The sequence below is a fragment of the Phalacrocorax carbo genome, chromosome 15 (assembly GCF_963921805.1).
Source record: "Phalacrocorax carbo chromosome 15, bPhaCar2.1, whole genome shotgun sequence".
Classification (NCBI taxonomy): domain Eukaryota; kingdom Metazoa; phylum Chordata; class Aves; order Suliformes; family Phalacrocoracidae; genus Phalacrocorax; species Phalacrocorax carbo.
In genome coordinates this window covers 1,294,906-1,316,707 of record NC_087527.1, presented here as the reverse complement: position 1 = coordinate 1,316,707, position 21,802 = coordinate 1,294,906, and the positions used below count along the sequence as shown (strand labels likewise).

At 43.8% G+C, this 21,802-nt stretch overlaps 1 protein-coding gene across 6 annotated transcripts; it reads right to left on the bottom strand.

Annotated features, from left to right (window-relative positions):
- Positions 1-1,387: 1,387 nt before the first annotated feature.
- Positions 1,388-20,947, bottom strand: PATZ1 (POZ/BTB and AT hook containing zinc finger 1). Of its 6 annotated transcripts, none has more exons than XM_064466712.1 (6): positions 19,027-20,944; positions 16,557-16,620; positions 13,171-13,239; positions 10,654-10,825; positions 4,746-4,883; positions 1,388-2,892 (listed from the first exon to the last, which is right to left on the bottom strand). In XM_064466712.1, the coding sequence occupies exons 1-6, from the start codon at positions 20,337-20,339 to the stop codon at positions 2,474-2,476; spliced, it is 2,175 nt and encodes a 724-aa protein (XP_064322782.1). In that variant the 5' UTR covers positions 20,340-20,944; the 3' UTR covers positions 1,388-2,473. The 6 variants fall into 6 exon arrangements, with proteins under 6 accessions (XP_064322782.1, XP_064322781.1, XP_064322783.1 ...); XM_064466711.1 differs by having other exon boundaries at positions 13,171-13,242; positions 19,027-20,943; XM_064466713.1 differs by lacking the exon at positions 4,746-4,883 and having other exon boundaries at positions 13,171-13,242.
- Positions 20,948-21,802: the final 855 nt, after the last annotated feature.

The following is a 21,802-nucleotide window of genomic DNA, read 5'->3' as shown; positions in this document are numbered from 1 at the left end:
CTCTATCTTGATTTGCTTAGCAGCTTACAAGGTTGTCTCATCACGGTCTAGATTTGTAAGGTATTTTACAATGTTTTGTTACCTTTCCGAAATGTCCTGTTTCTACTTGTCAACTAAGCTTACCAGTACAGCAAGAGCAATTCCATCAAGCTCTAGTTTGAAGGTGGGTTGGTTTGGTTTGGGATTTCTTTCTCTTTTAAATAAGACTCATACCTATTCCAGGGAGTCTGGGGAAGATGAATGGAGAAGAACATGTCCTTCAGTCTCCCAACACAGATTAATAGCAAAACATCAAGTCCACTGAAACATGCTCTCAATTTAGAAAGTGCTGGTGCTATAAACAGAAAGCCATTGATTATTCATCCTTCGTTTACAACACTCAAGAGCAAGCACAATAAAAGTAGCTTCTTCTAAGAGAGAAGCTGGGGCTTCCCAGTCTGTAGAATTTAGAACATCATTCCAAAAATCCATATACTTACAAAAGGCTCTATACTTCTAACATAAAACCAGAACAGGAATGTGTCTTATTTCAGTTATGGACTAGTTGCAGGGTTCGGATTAGGAGCACCTGGGCAACACAAGTTGCGGCGCAATAGCAGTTTGTGGCTACGTTCACATTTAATACAGACATATCTCCTGCAGAGGATGTCGGTCCTGGTCTGAGGTGGTCTACCCTGCTCCAGCACTGTATTAATGATGGAGACAGTTATTGTTTCATAGAATGCAAGTTTGGTGTGGGACTTGGGCTCTTCAGAATGGCCCTTCTAGAAACATTCAGTACACAGAGCAACTTAGTTTACCAAATCACTGCTTAAACCTTTGCTCATTAACCCTCACAAAAACTGTGAGAAAACTTTTCACAGATGGGAAATTAAGGAATAAACTCAGTGAGCTGTCCTATGTGACCTTGAGCATCAACAGCAGAACCATAATTATAACTCAGAGTATTCCTAACTCCTAACCCTGCGTTAGTTAAACAACATTTATACCTGGGTTTGGTACATAAAGACCTTGACAAGTTACAAGGGAGGAGAGAGAGGGCCAGAAAGGACATTATTTCTGCACAAGTGGTATTTTCAGGTTAAATGGAACCTCCAACAGCCCAGCTTCTCTGCATTTTGTAATCAATTCTTTTTCAGAGATACGCTATTTGCAATTCCCATCTCTTATAGCAGAAACCTTCTTCTTTGGAAAAGAAAGGATTAAGACTGGCTTTTGCAAACCTGACTGGAGGCAGATCAGGACAGCACAACTCTAGCCAAAAAGCCCAGGTCACTGAGAATACAGTACAGTGTGGAGAGGGATTAATGTCTTATTTACTGGTTCTCATTCGCACACCTTTTGGACAGGTGGCTAAATTGCTCAAAAACCAGACAAGACGAGGGGATGCAAAGTAACATACTAACTTCTTTAATACAGTCCAATCCAATTAAACCAAAATCACTCTGTGAACCCCTGGGTTTATTCACACTAAACAAGTCAGTGGTACATAGTGTTAACCCGATAGCTGATCATGTTTATACCCTAGGTCCCCACATGAAAAATGAGCACCAGTCAACCAGACTGCAATGGTATTTTTCCTTCCTTTTTTTTTTTTTCCCTCCATAAAACTATTTCTTTCATAGACTTAAAACAATCAACTAGCCAAGTTATTAATTATGGTACATCTAAAAAAAAAAATTAATACTAACCCTAATGTGACTGCTGCCTTAAGAGTGCTCTGTGTATCACCTTAGGCCGGCTTTTCAGTAGCAATTCACTACAACAGGTCCTAAAATAATAATAGAGAATTAAAAACCTGACAGCAAGTTTAATGGTTAAAAGTAACAAAACCAACCTGTTCTGAATGATTTTTCTCAGCAGTTCATTCCTGCTGCAGCACTCACAGCCTCACAAATGGCAGAAGGGGTTCAAATTCTCTCACCTTCTTTACATTTTTCTGTTTTAAAACGGACAACTGCATTGTAACCTTCTAGGTACCATGGGGCATTTTACTTAATGTTATATTCAATAATGGGTCAATAATGGGTCTGTTTTTAAAACTTACTGTTTTTCTGGGGTAGGTTAGGGGAGGTGGGGAATAGAGAGAGAACAAAAGCATAGCTCCCTGTAGCTGTAGCTCCCCAGGTGCCTCAGTCACTAGGACTAATTCTCAGATCAGTGCTGGCAACTTCTGTTTATTCTAGAGGATCATGACAAAACACCAGCAGCAGCCTCTAAAGCTCCATTTGGTGTTTTAGGTCATGTCTCATATTCAAGGTCACCATCTTCTGTAATTTATCAGCTAAGAAGCATTTTTTCCCTCTCCTCAGTGAAGGTTTAAAGGTGGGGTAGGGCATAAGACAAAGAGGGAAGCTAAAATGAATAAAAATTTCTCAGCTATAGAACCAAATTTCATTACTTCCTCTTTCGTTCACAGCATCTTATCGTTATAGCCAGACTGCTGCTTTGCTTTGTTAAGATCAAACTGATCTCATTTCCCCTCTGGCCCCATTGGTTGCTGGTCGACCTCTGGATCCACTAGGGATGATGCAAATGCTGACTGGACGATCTGAAACCCAAATGACTCCAGGAGAGACATGTTCTGTTGGGGTGAAAAGGGGGATCCTAGAGCAGGACCGAGGTCCCCCAATGGGCCACCGAGGGCCCTGACGTGAACTTTCTGTATGTGTTTGTTCAGGTAAGACTTTGATCTGAAAAAGCTGCCACATTCAGGGCAAGGGTACTTCTTCTCTCCTTCCGTCTCCATTTTGTTTTTGCTGACTGCCATGTCACACGAGAAGGACCCATTGGTGCTCTGTTTCTCAGGAGTCTTGAGGTCACTGGTGTCAGAGAGGTCTCCGTATGAATCAGAACTCTCAATCGGGTCCGAATGTGAACATTTCTGGCCTTCTACGGGAAAAAGAAAAGAGAGAAATTTTCAGAATCTTATCTCCTCAAAGATTATTTAACATGCATCCAAACAGACGATATTGGTTACCACCTGCTTTCACTAACGCCTGTCACAACAGAATGACACACACTTAACATCGCCGTCCCTCATATTCTAAGGCCCTTTACAAACCGCTGGGCTGCTATCAGAGCAACACCCAGGTTCTTATTATGGATTTGTCATGATACTGAATGCGTCCATAATGGGTCTCTGGTTTATATAATACTTTTTTGAGTCCCAAAGATGTCTCACAACGTGTTTACCTCAGGCACTACAAAAGAATGGACCTAATGATGAGTTTTTAACTGCGAAAGTCACTCCCACACTTCTGAAATTTTGCTGATACTTTGGGGAAGAGCCTAGAAACCTAATAAAGTAAAACAGGCTGCAGCAAGATGTGAAGAGACCTGGAAATACTCAGCAAAACAGCAGTGAGCAACTGCAATTTAAGAAGCGCAATTCCATTTAGCCTTTGAGGAACTCTTTTTTCACAAGTTAAGCACAAGGTTGTTAGAAGTGAACTTCGTAATCTCAAAACTGTTTCATCTTTAAATACTGTAGCGTGAAACAGGAGAGAGGTTAGGGACACTATTTTAAGTTGTTTGGATACGTATCCTGGCAAAGCCGTTGATATGTTTGGAGTGTTCCCTGTTCTCCTCTGGCCGTACGCCAAGAAAGTTTGTCCACACTTTTTGCTCAGCGCATATGAATGAGCGTGGGAAACCCAGACGTACTCCCCAAACAAGGCTCTGAATACAAATAAGCTGTATCTACTATTAACTCTAAAAGACCAAAGAACCACTTGGCACAACCCGAAAGACACATTTGCTCTGGACTCAACGTTACAAACCAAACAGGATACGCATGAAATCAATACACCACTGAGCTGAGTAAATCTCTTGTCAAGCGAGCACACCACCCAAAACCAAAGGGCTTCTGTAGTAACTCTATCAGGACTTCAACAGAAAAAAAATTACACCCTGTAGCTTTCTGCTGGCACAGACTTTGTTTAACCCAGCCTGCTGTGTCCTCCTGGGCAAGAAAAAAAAAAGAAAAGTAACTTTTTGGGACAACCATGGTTTTGGAGAATTTTCTGATGTTTCAGCTTCACCGGGAATACTGACAGCTCAAACCAAGAAGCAAAAAGCAAGCTATTCTACATAGATTAACATACAGCTTTACATATTCAGAAGTTAAACACTCTTTAGCTATTCCTACATCTGGTTTTTTTTTTTTCCAAGAAGTTAAATGCAGGTTAAAAAAAAAAAAGTAACGGTACTATTATTATCACCTTCTACCTCTCCTCCCCAACAACAGCATTAAGAAGAGGAAGTTTAACTACAGATAGTTGCGTGGCTCCTCATCAGCCTGAGGATGAACATTGCTTTCACTGCTCAAGAATCTTTATGAACTGCGTTCTGTGGCTCCCCCTTTCTTCATGGGAAATCAGAAACATGGTTTGACTGACGCAAGACTCAAGTATAGTGGCACTAAAGAACCGTCAAGGATCTGCAAAATTCAAATACTGACTGTGCCTAGGAAGATGCTCAAGATGAACTAACTGACTTTTCAATCTCTAAAATCAAAGAAGCTGCCAAAAATTCATATACCCTTACGGGTCCATCTCCTTCCCCCAGGCTTGTTAAATCGGCTAGCCAAGGACAGGCATTACATACTATGTGACACTATGTGATTTCTCTGCATCTCCCTAAGCTTCTTTCCAGTATTATCGCTGTCCTTCCTCCCACCCAGCCCAACATCCCACAACACAAAGTTCTGCACAGAGCAAGGTGCAGAGCAGCGAGTCTCTTGCCTTTGATGCCATAGGTCCTGACGCAGTGGAACGCTGCTCCCCCATTCGGGATGGACTCCTGGTGCCTGGAGACCTGGGGAAGGGGAACACCGTGGTGGGTTTTAACATGGACCTTTAAGTAGGAGGCAGAGGAGAAACCTAAACAAGATAAAAGGAGATGAGATCCTGCCACCAGCAAAGACACACATCTGCCTTCCCTATTGTTTTAATCTTTCTCTTGCTGCTACTCCCTATTACCAAGTTGCCATTATACTAGCTTGATTTCTGGTTACCTACAACATGCTCAGGTAGAATTCCTAGGCATAACCGGGCAACGAATGCAATGCATACCTTTCATTAGACTTCATTTGCTTTTTGGAAGTCGTGATGAAAGAACAGCCTCCTTGAGAAACAAATCCTATGTAAGCAAAACTAGGAGGTGACACGAAACTTTCGGGGAAAAAAGGGCAGATACACAAAGGCACCCATGTCTCTTCACCATCTTTGTGACATTTTATTTATTTTAATTAAAAATGCCTTAATCATCTGATAATACTTTGGAAGATAGTGCAAATTAGTTTATTTGATGCTGATAAGATTTGCAGGAATGCCATTTAGTAACACCCCTCTTTGGTACACAGTGTGCTTTCCCCTTAGGTTTCTAGCATTTATAGTAACTCCCAGAAGGCAGAAAGCTAAAACTACGGAGGTTTTAAGGTACACAGTTCTGTCCTAGCATAATTTTTGAAAAATATTTCCTCTACTCAGCTCATCCTGAGTTTTAAAAAACATACTAAAACTCATATTTTGTCTGCAGTTAACAAATAAAACGCCAAAACCCTAAAATAAAATTTCAATATTTCTGTTAGCTCTGATCTGTAAACCCAAACCACTGAAATCAAAACCATATATTCCAAGAACTGATTTCTGAACAAAACAGTTTTTTCATTTGTGCATGTGCTTTTTAAAATTGTTTTTGAAGTCTCACAAATACGGCCTTTTCCTTTAATGCAATAAATTCTCTCACATATGTTCTGGAATGTTTTTAAATTCAGATTTGAATAAGATTCGCAATTAGTACTAGCACATTTGGACCATATACAAGGCACAAGGAGGACAGAGTTTTAAAGACTTCCTACACGTGTAAGCCTTTCAACAACCATCTTAATTTTCAATTAAATTTTGAACAGAATATTATCACACTTTCATGTTAGAAACATTTTCCTTTAACAAATGAGAACACAACACAAGTTTCACCATCACAGACACAGAGTTCCAGATTCCCTTTCTGGATAGAGAAAACCCAAGACCTAGATTTTTTTTAAACCCTTACAGCATTTACAGCACAAGCCCTTGCAAGAGAACTTCCATACCAATGCTTCACTTTAAATATGAATAGATATACTACTGTAAAGCCATTTTTACAGTGATATAACTGCATTTACATTTGATGATTTGTAATATGTTAGGAAGGATGCAAAACCCACACTGGCACGCCTCTCCGGTGGATTTTCTGAGGGCAGCTGTTAGTTTCAGGTGCTGAATTTAACAAGGAATGTAGCTTTACACTAGAATTCCCTGGGCCTACCCAACAGAATATCCCTCTACCCAGACTCTTCTTCAAAGCCACGATCAAAGAGCATTCAGGGGCGATTAAGAATTATACACACAGGACCTGCAGAGCAAGACAAAACTCCACAGCAGCCTGCCGAAGGGGGAAAAGGGAAGGTTGCCGAGAATGAATAAGAGTTACTGCAGACCCCTGAGTTGAAGACAAAAAGCGCAGAAGAAGTAGATACATCACAACTGAGGAAACCAAGAACATATGACTCTCAAAACAGAATGGAGCAGAATCACCTAGGCCAGTCATCCAGGGAATGAATGTAAGGATGTTATCCTATGAAATAGTGCAAGACCTACCCTCAGACACAAAATGCTGTACTGAGTATCTCACTGGGCCACAAGGGAATATATTTTTCTAAATACCAAAAATTCACGGCAGACATGGAAAGGACCAACGTTTGACTGGTAGAGAAAAGAATACAATGTGCAGATATAACGGTGATACTTCCAGCTACACGGTACTTCCCTTACTTCATACATGTGTCTAATAACCACACGCGTGCTGAGATGAGCCTCTTCACGTAGCGATGCATTGAAATCTCACCGCCAGCCATTAAAAAGGACTACATACAGGTATTCAGTGTTTTCCTACACTACAATAGACACAGGAAAATCTGAAGTTGTAATCTCTGCTAGACAATATTTTTTCTGAACCCTGCAATTCTATTTGTAGAGTACATTGTTTTATATAATGAAAACTGCCTGCAAAGTGTGTTAGCTCCCCTTTATGCACTTGGCAGATGAACATGTGAGTCATCGACTTCCATCAAAGCAGTAAGAATGCCAACTGCTTCACAGGAAGCGGTTTAAAGTGAGATTTTTTTTTGTTTTCATCCTAATTTTTTTCTGAAGCACTAGCACTGGTCTATTTTTTTTTTTCACCAGACCTTAATTATAAATGCCTGTCCCAGGAAGATGATGGATTCACAGACAACAATCCTTTATTTTTAAAAATCTTTTTAAAAACAAAGTCAGGCTAATGCAGAGGATAAAGTGGCAGGTTTTTTCAAAGGGGGAACGTAGTTATTGCTTTACCCGTACACATCTCTTAGCTTTGCAGAGCAGATTATTTCTTCATACCAACATTAAAAACATGTATAGAGAGGAAATGATCTGCTTTATATAAATGGGATCTATCCCTTGATCTCTTAGATAACATCTGTAAGGAGACAGACTATAGAAATAATTGCAGGTCGCTCCTTTTTCAAAAATTCTAATTTAGATTTAGCTGGAACATCCAGAGAATGTGTCTTGCTTTAATCAGCTCTGTATCCACCAAGAAATAGACATGAATTCATCTTATAGTAAAAAAAAAAAACAAAAACTAACGAGATTGGAATATTTACCCTTCTCCTAACTAATCTGATTTCTGTGAAACAAACAACGCGTATGTGTCTGAAACAGAAAATGAATCTTCTGAGTTGCACAGGTTATTGCAAAGCACGAGCTCTAGACTTGCCAGAGTCAATAATCTCTTAAATTCTCTGAAAAAGCCCACATAAGCAAATAAAGTTCCTAAGTATGGTAATAGAAGATTATATAACAACAAAGCAGGAGCAGGTCTTTTTTATTTAAACTGATTAAAGAGAATTTGTCTTAAAAAGTGAGGATTAGTTTTCATAAGCACATTTTAGATGAATTCTTAAAAAAAAAAAAAAACACCAAACCAAACAACCAAAACCCAAACAGAAAATCCCAGGAAAAAACCATTGCACAGCTTCCCTGATTTAACAAGATTTAATTGCTTCCATAATTATTCTAAGCATAAAGACCCTAGGTAAGAAAATAACTTGGAACAAACATCAAACCACAGATGGTAGTTTTTGGACATACTGCCATTTTATAAAATAAACAAACAAATAAAATCAGCAGATGGGTACACGCATGACATGGCAAACCAGGGGCTACTGCTCTCAGGGAGTTACCGAGTTCCTCATCTCCTAAATCTGTTAAACATTCAAAGGAAGGCGAGACACTTGATGATGTTCCACACAAAAGCCCTCAGTCTGATGGGATAAACTGAGGGGTTCTAAGCTCTGTCTTTAACACTAGGATATGTTCAGCTCTGTAAGAGCCACCTTTTTATCCAGGTTGGGGTGGGTTTTTTTTGGTGGGCCAAACCCCCAAATTCTCTCCACAAGCAGCTTGAGCATTCTTGTTTGACAATTACTATATCCAGCACTAGCTAAGTTCCAATTCAAAAACCCAGCAGCACGTTAGCCGAGGGAGGAATAAAACAAAACCCCGTTGCAGAAGCACCCCAGCCACGGCACAATCGCAGTTGGAGGGATGGTGCGTAGCTTCTGACTGCACCAACGCCATGGAATAGATGATTCTAATCCAGAAATTTTCCACCATAATTCATGTTGCCAGGCTCTACAATTTAAAATATATCTATTTAAAACAATGAACATTAGAATTTGATTCTAGAATGCTTTGGATTAAAAATTCTGCTGTCAGGGATCATAAATCTATAATCAAAACTCACAGCCTATAAGAATGAGTTCATAACACAGTTGGTTGACAAATCCAGTCCATAACTTCCCTTTCCTATGAATTTTAACACTGAGTAGATATTTAACAATAATTCACCAGATTAATTATGTTTTCTAAGCACTGATGTAAACTGAAATTCACAGCAGACCAAATTCTGGCAAAACGCACGAAATACACAAACTGTAAGAAGATAGTAATTGCTCAAAGTTTGCCGTACAACAGGCTCCCTATCCTTCTACAGAGAAGTGTGTATTTTATTTAAATTTCCACTGTACATTTAAACCTGTAAAATGTGAATAAACCATTCAGTTATTTCATTGTCTGAATGCAAGACCTGCCTTTGTCAGGCCGGCTGACTTTGGCAAGAGCTGCACTGACACGCAGCGGTAGGGAACTGGAAACGCAAGCTTACAAATCTTGGAAAGGAGACAATTCCTCCCAACCCATATGAGTTTCTCTTTGGCACCAGGTTCAGCTGAAGGAGAACAGGACAGCACCTGGATCTTGGATAGCATCTTCCACATTGTTACCCCAAAAATAACAGGGATAAGCTTAAGCAGTTTTCCAGAAGATAGGCCTTCAGCTGAAAAGGAGGCCAAGCTTCATTTTGTACCATGCACCTGGAGTTTCAGAATCTGAAGCTTTTCAGCCCAGATGCCTTTTCCACTCAAACTGTTAACTTCATTTTCAGGACCTAACAGACAGTTCAACTACTGGAAATACCTCCCTTGCAATTTAATGTCCCTCACTACTCATCAACTCCTAGTCATCCAAAAGCTCTCTGTAGAGGCCTCACTTTAAATAAAGAAAACCTTTCTTCTCTCAAAAGATTTCACCTCTCTCAAATTAGAAAAGGGAACACACATAATAAAAAAATGACTCATCAGAAAAAACAAGATCCCAAAACACATCAGCAACCTCTCCTACGCTTACTAGGTATGTACGCCTGTGCGCCAACAATATATTTTGAAGTTGTGTATTAATCATTTAAAAAAAAATAAAGACACCAATAAGTCAAAATCATTTTTCCAGCTTGCCTTACATCCCACAAAGGCTAAATTTACAACTCTCCCCACCTGAAGAGTATCACAAACAGATGGAACAGCTTCAAAAGCTCTTAGTCATATGGTTTAGTTTTAGGTAGTCCTGCAAGGAGCAAGAGTTGGACTCGATGACCTTTACGGGTCCCTTCCAACTCAAGATATCCTATGACTCTATGAAAAGCTGTATGTGTACAAATAAAGGTAAAGCACATCTCTAGTGCTCTTTAAAAAAATTGTTTTAGAAATGTACATTAATACAAAGCAATTTCTTGGGTTAAGAAGGAGAAGCAGCTTGACTCTACTGCTGCACCAGGAGGTTAAGCAAGACCGATAATATCATGTAGATTATTTTTTTGTTACATACAGTGTATAATTTTCAACTTGGTGTGTATTTCAAAAATTCTTCCACACTGAATGCAAGGACTCAAGTCTAACCAGCTGTAGAAAAAAATGTATGTGGTGAATAGCGGCAAGGCAACACATCATGGTTATTTTATAGGGATCTGGCTATTTAGCAAATGACATTTTTAAAACAGTCTAGAAACAATTTGCTTCAGATTTAAACTGAGTTTCTTCAGGAACTATCAGCCATGTAAAAAGGCCAGGCCTAAAGCTCCACCGGTTTCAAGGTTAAGCATTTGATAAGAAAAACAAAGAATATTTACACATATATGGTATAACCTCCTCCTGTTGCAGTCACGTAGCCTTACAGCTTCCCTCAAGAGTTGTCCCGTCCCACTGAAATAAAAAAATAGTTTCTTCATTACCTCGGTTACAGATAGTGCAGAAATTGCTTGGTCCTTCACTATGTTTCTTCAAATGATCTGCCATATATGCGGCTCGCAAGTACTTCCCACACACCTGGCATGGAACTTTGTCTTCATGACATGCTAGGTGTGAGCGCAGTCGGTCACGAGTGGCAAAGGAAGCATTACAAGTCTGCAGGTATAATGAGAACCATGTGACTCGTCAACTCTGCTAAAAACACCGATATTGTCCAATATATTTAGTATGCTTTACAGTAAATACCATAGAGCCTGTGCAAACACACAAATGACAGGATGCACAAACCATTTCCCCACAGATAAAAAATTCAGATCACCAACATACAGCACAAGATGTGATGTTACTACTTGAAAGAATTTAGAAAGCAGGAAAACAGCCCTAACATACTACAGACAGTAAAACTTACATCAAGATAGAGTTGTAATGCCTCAGCTCCTCTCTGAGGATTTAACTTTAAGTAATATTTAACAAAAGAAATAGCACAAACCACTTCATTCCATTTACAGTAAATTCTGCCATTTCACTGAGCCATTACAATCACTTTAGACCACTCAAAATGTCCTCTCCGTTATCATCCTAAATTTTACTCTTTGGTCTGAGCAATCTAGCATCAGCACACAGAATCCCTCTGGAGTATGAAGACATACAAACAAAGCACCAGAGAACTGCTGGGATGAGAATATGACATAGGACAGCAAAAGATCCACCCCGGTATCCACAGTAGCAGTGCAGACCGATTGCAAAAGCGAAGCCTCAGAACTGAGCAGGTATCAAAATAACTGCATGACACCGTAATCTGTTTATAACTTACCCCTGATCAAGGTATCATATTCCACTTACTAGCATGAAACAAGCTTGATTTGGCACAAGATAATATTGATTCTACTTGCCCACTTCCCAGACATAATCCATATGACGAGTGAAGGCTCCCTCCCACTTTTGTAGTCACAGCAATTGGCAGGCAGGCATGTATAGAGCCTACGACAACACCCTGCCAGTTCTGAAAGGCTTGTGAAGGAAAATAAATCACCAGCAATACACGGTACAAGTTATTAAATATATAGTCTGGAACCACTGCTCACAAGTCCAAGAGGAAAAACAAAAGCAAATGTACACTAGAATGACCAGACCAAGCGGGCAACAGTGACATTCAAGAGTGTACAGTGTTTCGTTTATACCACCTTTATATAAAATAACTGTTTTACAATGTATAACCAGAACCCCTAAGAGACAATACAAGACTATTAAGTGACCTGGGAACTGGATATATTCTGACTTTGCAAGTGTCAGTGCGTAATTAAACAACTGTTTCAGCAGGGATGGACTTTTTAAAGCAACAATTCTAGTAAAATTACAAAATTATAACTTCAAGTAAGTGAAAATGACAGTACAGAAGAGGATAACCCATATATAAATTTATATAATTTAGTTAATCAAGAGCTTAATCCAAAAAACATTGAAGGCAGCTGAAAAGCACCTATCAATTTCAACAGGCTTTACACTCGTCCGATCCTATGAGATGCTAAAGTATGGTAAACTCCCGGAGAGCTGAGGCAAGCACAAGACTTAGCACCTCAGAGGATCAGGACCTAATGAACTTAAAAAGACAAGAGTGAAATGATCTGGATTTCTGCAATACACACAGTTTAAGTAAGCTCACCAGACAAAGATTCATAAATTACAAGTAGTGCAGGTTAAGAGGCAAATTCTTGAACAGGAAAGATTTCTCTTAATTTGAAATCTCAGTACACAGCGCTGAGCAAAACAGGTGCAGCTTTCACTTACTAAAATGATCTTAGAGGGAAACACTCATTTAAGGCAGGATTCCAGCACTGATACCAATCAATCTGTTGGATATCAACTAAGGGTATGTAACTAGACAATCAAAGGTGACAGCCAAGAGATTCGTCATCAGTACGTCTAAAAATATTGAGCCACAGTAAGCATCCATACGAAAGCATTGGGAGCGCATTAGTTGATGAAGCAGACCAGAGACAAACCACGTAAATACAGGGATGCCAGAAGTAAAACCGTATCTGTCCCGTATTGAACTTATCAAGTCGAAAGCTTAGGGAAAGGCAATATAATCATTTCTGTGTTTGATTTCTCGCTCTTGCTGCTGAGATGTGCAAAGTTCACCTTTGGATAAGCTATATAGTAAATATATCTGCGAAGAAGCTTAAAAAAAAAAAATTAAGTCCAGCGGAGAAAGCAAGAATCAGTTTAGCTGAATCATAACAATGGGAGACAGGACTAGGTTTAAAGAAAACCCCAAAGTTAATGTTCAAATAGTTAATATTTATAAAAGATATAGAGCAAAAAAAAAAAGGTTTTATTTTACAAAAGATGTGAAGTGCTAAATGAGTGCTAAGTATTTATCATTAATTGTTAATCATAGAAGAAAACTCTCCAGTGCTTTCCTATCAAACATTGCACAGGTATATAAATAGATCAAAAAGAATATATATAAAGTTTAAAAAACATTGTTTAAGAAATACCTCTTGAAGTTTCAACTTTTCTATGGATGTGGATGTCTCTGAGCTTATTCCATGGTGGCTGCCATTTTCCTGCTAATAGGCAGGAAGTAAGAGAAATTAGGACAGGAAGAAACTCATTCTGCATTGAAATCAAGGGGAAAAGCACTGGACTTGGGATGCCGATTTTAGGTTTACTTAAATAACTAGATCTTTTTCTTTGTCAAAAGTTGTGCTTTAATTTAACCTGCGTTTTTCTCCTTTTTCATTTAAATTGCCAGAAGAACAACCTGTCTCTTGTCTCTCAGAAGGAGCAAACTCCTGTTTTCTCCCCTTGTTCTTTCGTGTCCAGTGATTTTTCAGATCACCATTTCCTCCCAAACTGCAGCCTAACTCCCGTACCATTCACACTCAAAAGCCAACAACCCAGCTTCACTCCTTCCCATGACGAGTCAGCAAACTGAGATACCCCATCATGGCCAGAAAACTGATTTACCCCTTTCTCCTACATCCAGAACTCAGCTGTCAGATTTAATTAAAAAAAAGAAAAAAAGAAAAAAAAGAAAAAATCACCAGTGCAACAATCCAGGGGAAAATATCCAGACCACCACGTGGCACCTTGTCTGGACACCAAAGCCACTTCTTGGACCCCATTTCTCAGCTACTTTAGCTCTGTGGAGGCCTTCCCTACTCTGAGTCTATTTTAACAGTAACGAAAAAGCTGGAATCGGGTCTTTGTCTGGCATCAGGTGCTGGAACTTTGGATAGTTTTTCAAAGATCTGTGAAACTCAACCATTATTTCAGCGGGCTGAGTGCAGGATTACATGCTGAACACTGAAAACTGTAGCTGTTGCAGTGACGTTCAGCTTACAATTGTCCTGCTTCTCACACTTTAATTTTATTTATTCTGAAGTTGGGTTGGCACCTTCACACTTCTGTTTTGGTGGTCCAACCGCACCACGATGCCATACCAACAAAACATTAGATATCCGCTGGTTTGCAAAGATACGTGAGGGCTCAGAGAAACGGCCAGTGGATTTTGTTTAAATCGTCATAAAGCACCACTTCCAAGAACGCCATTATGACAGAGGACTCCGGAAAGCTTCTCTGTTTGCTGACGGAGTACTTCTCTTTTGCAGTAAACATAAACAAAGCATGACAATAACAGGAATTTTCAACAGGAACTCAACAAATTCAAAAATGATGCTCAATGCTGTTCAGACTGCTCTCACGGGGAGCTAATTTGCCAACCAAAATCAATGGAAAAGGAGAATTGAAAATGGAGAAACAACATGCCAATATTAAGCTATTTTCCTTCGTAGTGGCCAGATTCTGTGTTTAGATACACGTCATGGAACAGAAGTGTTACTGGTTATGAGATAATCACATGGAGAACTTTATCAATTTATACACCAGCTTTCAGATTTGAAACAAATTTTCAGTGCGATAGCCTCCCTTCCGTGGTTTGTACCATGTGTATCAGGCCTGTGCACATTTAAGACGACTTTCTAAATCTGATTATAAAGTATTTTTGCAAAGACACACAACAAATTTTCTACACCTTAAGATTCATGAAAAACTAACTTTCTAAGGTTAAGCAGTCAAAAATCAAGAATGAGCCAAGCCTGAATGACAACCTCAACTCTGTCCTGGTGCTTGTAAGCTATAGCCTATACTTTTTAAAGGAAATGAACAGTGCGTATGGTGTTATGGCACTTTAAACGACACACAGTGAGAAAGACTGTTCTCAGAAATTGCTATCACAAAATACATCTGTGCGAGGAGGCGGAGTTCAGCTTGGCTGTACAATCTTAGCTTCCATATTTCTTTACTTTCTAGCTCTTAGTGTAGCCTCTGATTCACACAGCGTTTGTATTTTATCTTAAATTAATCAGAAAACCATAAAAAGATTATCAGGTATCAGCCGGCAAAGAACAATTACTGTCTATCAATGTAATTCATAAACTGCATTCGTTCAGTAACCTTGATATCAACTGGCAAAAGACTGATGAGTTTCTGTTTCTTTTGGGACCTAAACATGCATTTTCACACTTGCACACAAATACACACTTATGGAAAAAAATTTGTTGTCATCTTCAGTTCATCCACCTAGACCCCTTGCTATCCCCGAATCATGAAGTCTTTTTATGAGTGGAATTTTCCAATTTCTATAAATCTATAACCCCTAAATCATCTTAAGAAGCTTAAGCCAATCTAAGGGTTATATAGGATATGCAGTTAAATCAACGTGAAGGCTGATTTTCAAAGGTGCTGGGCTTCCTCAGATCATATGAAGGTCAACAAACCTTTAGATGGCTCTGTATGTCTGAAAAACTGTTCACTGGATTATTAAAGTTGCAAAATGTTTCAAAACTCTCACAATTTGGAGGAAACACAGGAGAGGTGTGTCGAGAGGTGTGTCAAGAGGTGGGAAAAAAACCCCACAGACCAGAAGGCAGCAGTCATGTAGGATTGACTAGGTTCAGAAAATGTGGTCAAAAATTTTAGAAGAAAAAAAATCCTTTAACCTTCGCTGTCTTCAAAGAAAATTAAAATTATCTTGCTCCAACTTTCTTTAAATAAAATGTTAATTAAATCTTTCTTCAGAGACCAAGCATGGAGACTGTTAGCCCAACAAGTTTTTTAGAAGTTTGCCCAACAACTGTGAAGTCAGTGGGTGATAGCGGAAGCTGATTCTGAACTTTGGTTTTAATTAATACTTCCAGGCACCTTTTCAATCTCTCTAGAAATGAAATATGAAATAACTTTCTTGATCTGATCTTTCAAACCATAATGAATAATTTATTAACCGTAAAAAAACCCACTATACGACATTACGACATTGTATTACAAAGGATACTGTGATGCTGTTATTTATATTCTCCCTGGGATTAAAAAAAAAAAAAAGCTTCCAATTTTGCTCAGTGCAATGTTCTGAAGGCTACGTGATTTGAAAAAAAAAAAAAAAGAGTATCTTGGCAAGTTGTGATAATTTACCAATTCTACTTGAAATTGTTCTAAAAAAATGAAGTCAGCATTGGAGCCTCCTGTTGGCAACAACTGTAATTAAAAAAAAGGTGGGGGGGGAGAGGGAAGTGGAGGGAATCCTCTGTGACTCTAAGCCCAGGGACACGGCGCTGGGCAGGAGAGCCAGGGCACGCCTGGGACAGAGCAGTGGTAAGGACACCTGGCAGGAGGGGAGGGAGGCAGGAGGACCAAAGCTGAGGGTGACACAAGGGGCTTGGGGAGGGGTGTAAAGCAGCTGTCGCTGTTGAACACTGTTATTTACAAACATTTATCCCAATTCAGGCATACAGGGTGTTTTTACTGATACTTCATGATTGCCTGCACACATAAATGCAATGCCAAAGGTTACCCGTACGTCAGTCTAAACCCCTCCAGCTCCTACCTGACACTTGTGAGGTCTCTCTGAGGTATGCACCTGTTTGATGTGTCCGTTCAAGTGGTCTGGCCTTAAAAGAAAATACACATAAGCATACTTAAAACAAATACTAAAAATAAATGTACAGTTTTAACAAAAAAAGAGAGATAAGATCCCAGTGGTGGATCTATTAAAAATGCCGTGATATTTAACTTTCCAAGAAGCAGATCACCAACAACTGGGACTCTACCTTGATAAGTACCCTCTCCAACTCACTAAAAAGGCAGCATTTTCTCAGGAAGAAACTATGACTGAATGATCAAAGAGAACAGGAAATACAAGCTAAAGTTTTCAAGCCTGCACATCCCCTTCTAAAGTGCTATTTAGATCCTGACAATCAGGGCACTTAAATTTTCAGTTGCTGGATATCTGAAAAATCAGACCCTTTTGGTTTATGTCCCAAACACGGATGTAAGAAGCCAACTTTAAGCACTCTCTGTGCAAAAAGACCGACTCTGAACTCTGTTGCTGTGACACATTTTCCACCAACAAGATGAAAAAATACCGTCCTAACTCACAACTTGGTGGGCAGACTGCATTAATACAAATAAAGTGCTCTGAAGGTCCCAGCTAGAAGGTGCAATGGAAGAGCAAATTATTACTGAAAAAAAAAAAATTAGACCATTCTTCACAACCAGCAAAGCCTACTTTGAAGAAGAGAGGACTGAATAGCTGCAGATTTTCCTGGTGGGAGTTTCTCCTAGTGGGAAGAAAGCTTTTCATTGTATGAGGCCAAAACTGCTTGGAAACAAGTTCTCCACCCTCTCCTCCCCCAACTTTCCAGCTGCGCCAATGAGAGGGCGCGGGATGGAATTCACGCACTGCAGACAAAATAGACTGAACTTTGCAGCCAGGCTGTTAAACCTGATGCTCCAGCAAGTGGGCTGGAGCGGTGTAACGGGAAAGACTGGTTGGATGGGGTCCTTCTAGGTACCTCAAGCCTAGCAACCTCAGGGCTGGCTACTGAATGAAGGATACTAAAATTAGTCATCACGCTCCCAACTTCCTCTGGCTGCTCCTACGGCCGAGTACTGAAGCTTAAAGAGTCTCTACTTTTCATTCATACTTGGGTTTTACGAAGATGTGGACATTCTTGGTGTGCCGTTTGGTAACAGCGTTCCTGCCTGTTCACATCAACTTACTGGGAAAAATGAGAACTCAGCACGTATCTTTCACTTTCCATCATTCACAAAAACCCCTCATACAGCAACAGCAGAAATCGTTAAGCGTGAATAAAAATAATAACAAATTGGCAGATGATCCCAGGTAACACTGTAATAAGAAAAATATTTTCACTTCTAGCTACAGATAAAAATCTTCGGTTTAAGACTTTCCATCACTGAATTTGCAGTCGCATTTGAAGACGCATCCCTAATTATTGCTGATTCAACAACAAAAAAAAGTCTACATTTGCTTAGTTTATTTCAGTAACAAAAAGTCCCTCTATCAAAAAGAGAGCTAGCAAGGGCACAGTTCCTACATTTACGTAGCTGGGACAATTCTAGCCCTAGTAGCCTTTTGATTCGTTTTTGTACCTTGATTCCTTCCCTCCTGTTAGAGCAAATCCACCGCTGTAGAAAACCGACTGCTGCTATGAAAGTAACAGAGCGTGCGCGCCCCCCTCCCCCCACTACTTCTAGTCTCAAAGCGAGCGTCAAGCTTCCAAAAAAAGTTTCAAATTCATTAACTCGGACTAAAAGATACCGCTAACACGACTACGTGTATCAAGCTACTTATTAAATTAACTCCCACAAACAGCGACAACAAAAAAATCAGCAACATTAAATGCACAGATCTTACGTATGTTGCAGGGCAGAAACAGGCTCCCCTTCAGAAGGATGTAAACCCAAGGGACACAAAGATCATGTATTAAAAGATACTTGATGCTGCAGCCTTTGAAATCTCACCTCTTCCTTCACATTTGGGTGATAAAAAACATTACGAACTAAGAGAAATGAAGGGAAGTTAAGAAAAAGAAAATTTAAAATGGACACGAGAAAAATAATAATCTTGAGATGTATTAATATTTTGCACTTCAACAGCACCTTCAAACTACCTGCAAATGAGTAGCCTCGAGACGCTTCTGCGAGGTAGGTGATTTATTTCAATACCCATTTCACAGAAGGGTCATCTGAGGGAGAGACTGACTGATCTGCCCAAGGACACGCACGCACGGGGCCTGGGACAAAGCTGGGAATGTTACCCAGAAGCCGGCTGACTCCCAGTTCTATGACTTAATTACTTTTAAACCCTTTCAAAAGACTGTAGAACAGCGTCCCGGCGGAAACGATGGCAGTCTCGTTTCTCGAGATGTTCTAAAATGGAACAGTCAAACCATATCCTAAGCACAAAGCTGCTCTTGCTTCCCAAGGGACGGGAAAGACAACACTTCCTAGGTCTCCAGTTGCGTCTACAGTCCTTACGCGCACTCTCTTACCTGGAAAAGCCTTTTCCGCAGCTCTGGCAGATGTAGGGCTTTCCCACAGAGCCATCATGAGACCGAACGTGATAGGACATCCTGTCTTTCCGCTTGAACCGTAAGCCACACACCGGACAAGAGTAAGGCTTCTCGCCAGAGTGCGACAGCTTGTGCCGATTCAGGTGGTACACGTCCCGAAAAATCTTGCCACAGATCTCACAGGCCACCTGTTTCCTCGTCCTGCTTCTTTTTCGGGGTGCATCAGGGTCATCCTGACCGGGGACACCGTTCTCACCCAGTCTTGGGGGCGGGATGTCTATGTAGCCCAGCTGTAAGCTCGTCACCCCGTGTTGAGCCTCATGCTGACGAAGACGGTTAGCATCCGTAAACACTTTCCCACAGAGGCCACAAGGCAGGATACCGGCCTCTCGCAGGCCCCCCGGGGTACCAAACATCATGGAGTCCAAGAGATTGGCTTTACGGGGACGCCCTCTGCCCCTCTTGGTGCTTAAAGTGGGGGCACTAGCAGCAACGTTCTGGAAGGGCGAGGCCAGCAGCGGTGGGGACAGAGGCCCTGCCACCATGGGCAGGCGGTCCACACCCTGCAGAACGGGGAGGGAGGACTGCGCAGCCGTGAGCGCAGCCCGCGTGGCCTCGTCTTCAGGCATACCGGCAATGCCGTTGCCATTGGGGGCCAAAGCGGCACCGTTGGTCATGTCAAGTGGGAAGCCGAGGTCAGCAGCCCCTGGACGGAAGAGCATAATGTCGGGGCGCGCGGGGGGCACCAGGATCTGCACATTGGACTGCTTGATGACCTCCTGGCAGATGTCAATCACAGAGCGCATCAGCAGGAACTTCGCGGCCGTCATGAGCTCCGGGAAGCTCTCCAGCCGCACCACGATGCGCGACGTGTAGGCGAAGTCCAGGATGTCTCCGAACACCTTGGAGCTGATGGTGTGCATCTCCAGCTCCCGCCCGCCCCCGGGGACCCCGCCGGCCGCCGCCGCAGCCCCGCCGCCGGCCGCCGCCGCCGCCTCCGTCGCGCCCCCGTCCGCGCCGCCGCCGCCGCCGCCGCCGCCGCCGCCGCCACCTGCCCCGTCGCCCAGCTGCGCGCTGAACACCGACTCGAAGTACTCGCTGCAAGCGGCCAGCACCGCCCGGTGCGCCGGGAAGCTCTCGTCGCCCACGCGCAGGAGCACGTCGCAGAAGCGGCCGCCGTTCTTGCGCTGCTGGTTGAGGCTGTGCAGCACGTCGGCGCTGTGCCGGCTCACCTGGTAGGTGTAGCAGCCCGCCGAGGGGCCGCAGGCGGCGGCTTCGCTCACCCGCTCCATGGGGCTGCGCCGCCCCGCTGGCGCCCGCAGGGGGCGCGCGCTCTCAGGCCGCCCGGCGGCGCGCGCCGCCTCCTCCTCCCCGCCCCTGTCCGGGCCGACGGCGGCGGCGCGCGCTGCGCTCCCTGCACAGCGCGAGGGGATTGCGGGGGGGGGGGGGGGGGGGGGTGCGAGACAAAAGGCTCGGGCGGCCGAGGGGCGCGCGCCGCGCGGGGCCGCCGCCGCCGGCGCGCGAGCTCCGCCCGGGCCCGGCCGCCACGAGGCGCTGCGGCCGCGGAGGCCGCCGCGGGAAGGGGCGTGCGCGGCGCGGCTGCAGCGAGCCGGGAGGGAGGGGGGCTCCGGCGGCTGCGGCTCCGGGCTGCCGGCTCCGTCCGTCCCTGTGTGTTTGGAGCGGAGGAAAGATGGCAGCGGCTGCACTTCCTCTTGCACTTTCACCCCTGGGGGGAGGAGAAGGAGGGGGCGATACCACCCCCCCTACAAAAATCCAGCGGGGGCCCCCCGGCTGCTGCTCCCCGACCAAGCGCCGCCGCCGCCGGCTCCGGTCCCGGCCCCGCCCGCTCCGCCGCACCCGCACCACCGGCGCCGCAAACTTTCCTCTCTTCTTTGGCCGAGAAGACCCCCACCCTATTCATAGAGACCCCCCCTCCAGCCACTCGGGCTCCCCCCTTGCCCCCCCGCTTCCTGCCCCCCTCCCTCCCCGCATCCGCCAATGCAAGAGCAGCCAGAGCCAGCAGGCCGGCCCCCACCCCGCCCGCCCGCGGGGGCTGGGGGCTGCGGGCTCCCCCTTCCCCGGCACCGATCCGCCAATGCCGAGCCGGCAGCCGGGCCCCCGCCCGCGGCACACGGGGGCGGCACACGGGGTGCTGCGCTCGCCCCCTCCCCCAAATATCCGGGCTGCGGCTCGCCCCCCGCGCCCCCCTCCCGCCGGAGAGAAGAGGAGGGGCCGGCGGGGGTGGGGGGCTGCAGGCAACCTTCCCCCCCCCCCCCCACACACACACATACCCCGGGCGCAAATCGTCCAATGCAAACCCTCCCGGAGCTGCAGAGGCGCAGAGCGGCCCCCACCTCCCCGCCTCGCCCGAGGAGCGCCGATCCCCGAGGGGCCGGGGGCTGCAGAGCGGAGCGGCCTCCCCCGGCCTCGCATCGCCTTGCTCGCCCCCACCCCCCGCCCTAGGATCAACTCTCAGCCCGACCCAAAGAGCGCGGCGCCGGCATTGTGGGGGAGGGAAGGGGTACAGCGGGAAGGGAATTCTCCCTGTGCAACCCGCCCTCCTTTCGGGAGGAGTTGCGCGAAGGGGCACCCGCGGGCCGGGGGCTGCGGGAGGCGCGGGCAATTGCACAACCCCGAGCGCCCGCCTCCATGTTGGGGAAACTCTGCTGCCCCGCGGGGCCGCGTGCTGCCCGCGCCCCCGAGCTGAGCCTGCCCCAGGCCCGGCTTAGCGCTCCGGACTGCACCGCTGGAATGC

Coding starts and splice junctions, on each gene's coding strand:
- PATZ1 (XM_064466711.1), bottom strand. CDS start 20,339: ATGGAGCGGGTGAGCGAAGCCGCCGCCTGCGGCCCCTCGGCGGGCTGC. Junction 16,621..19,026: donor TGCGGAAAAGGCTTTTCCAG/GTAAGAGAGTGC, acceptor TTTTCTTTTAAG/GCCAGACCACTTGAACGGAC. Junction 2,893..4,745: donor CAGGACCTATGGCATCAAAG/GCAAGAGACTCG, acceptor TTTTTCCCGTAG/AAGGCCAGAAATGTTCACAT.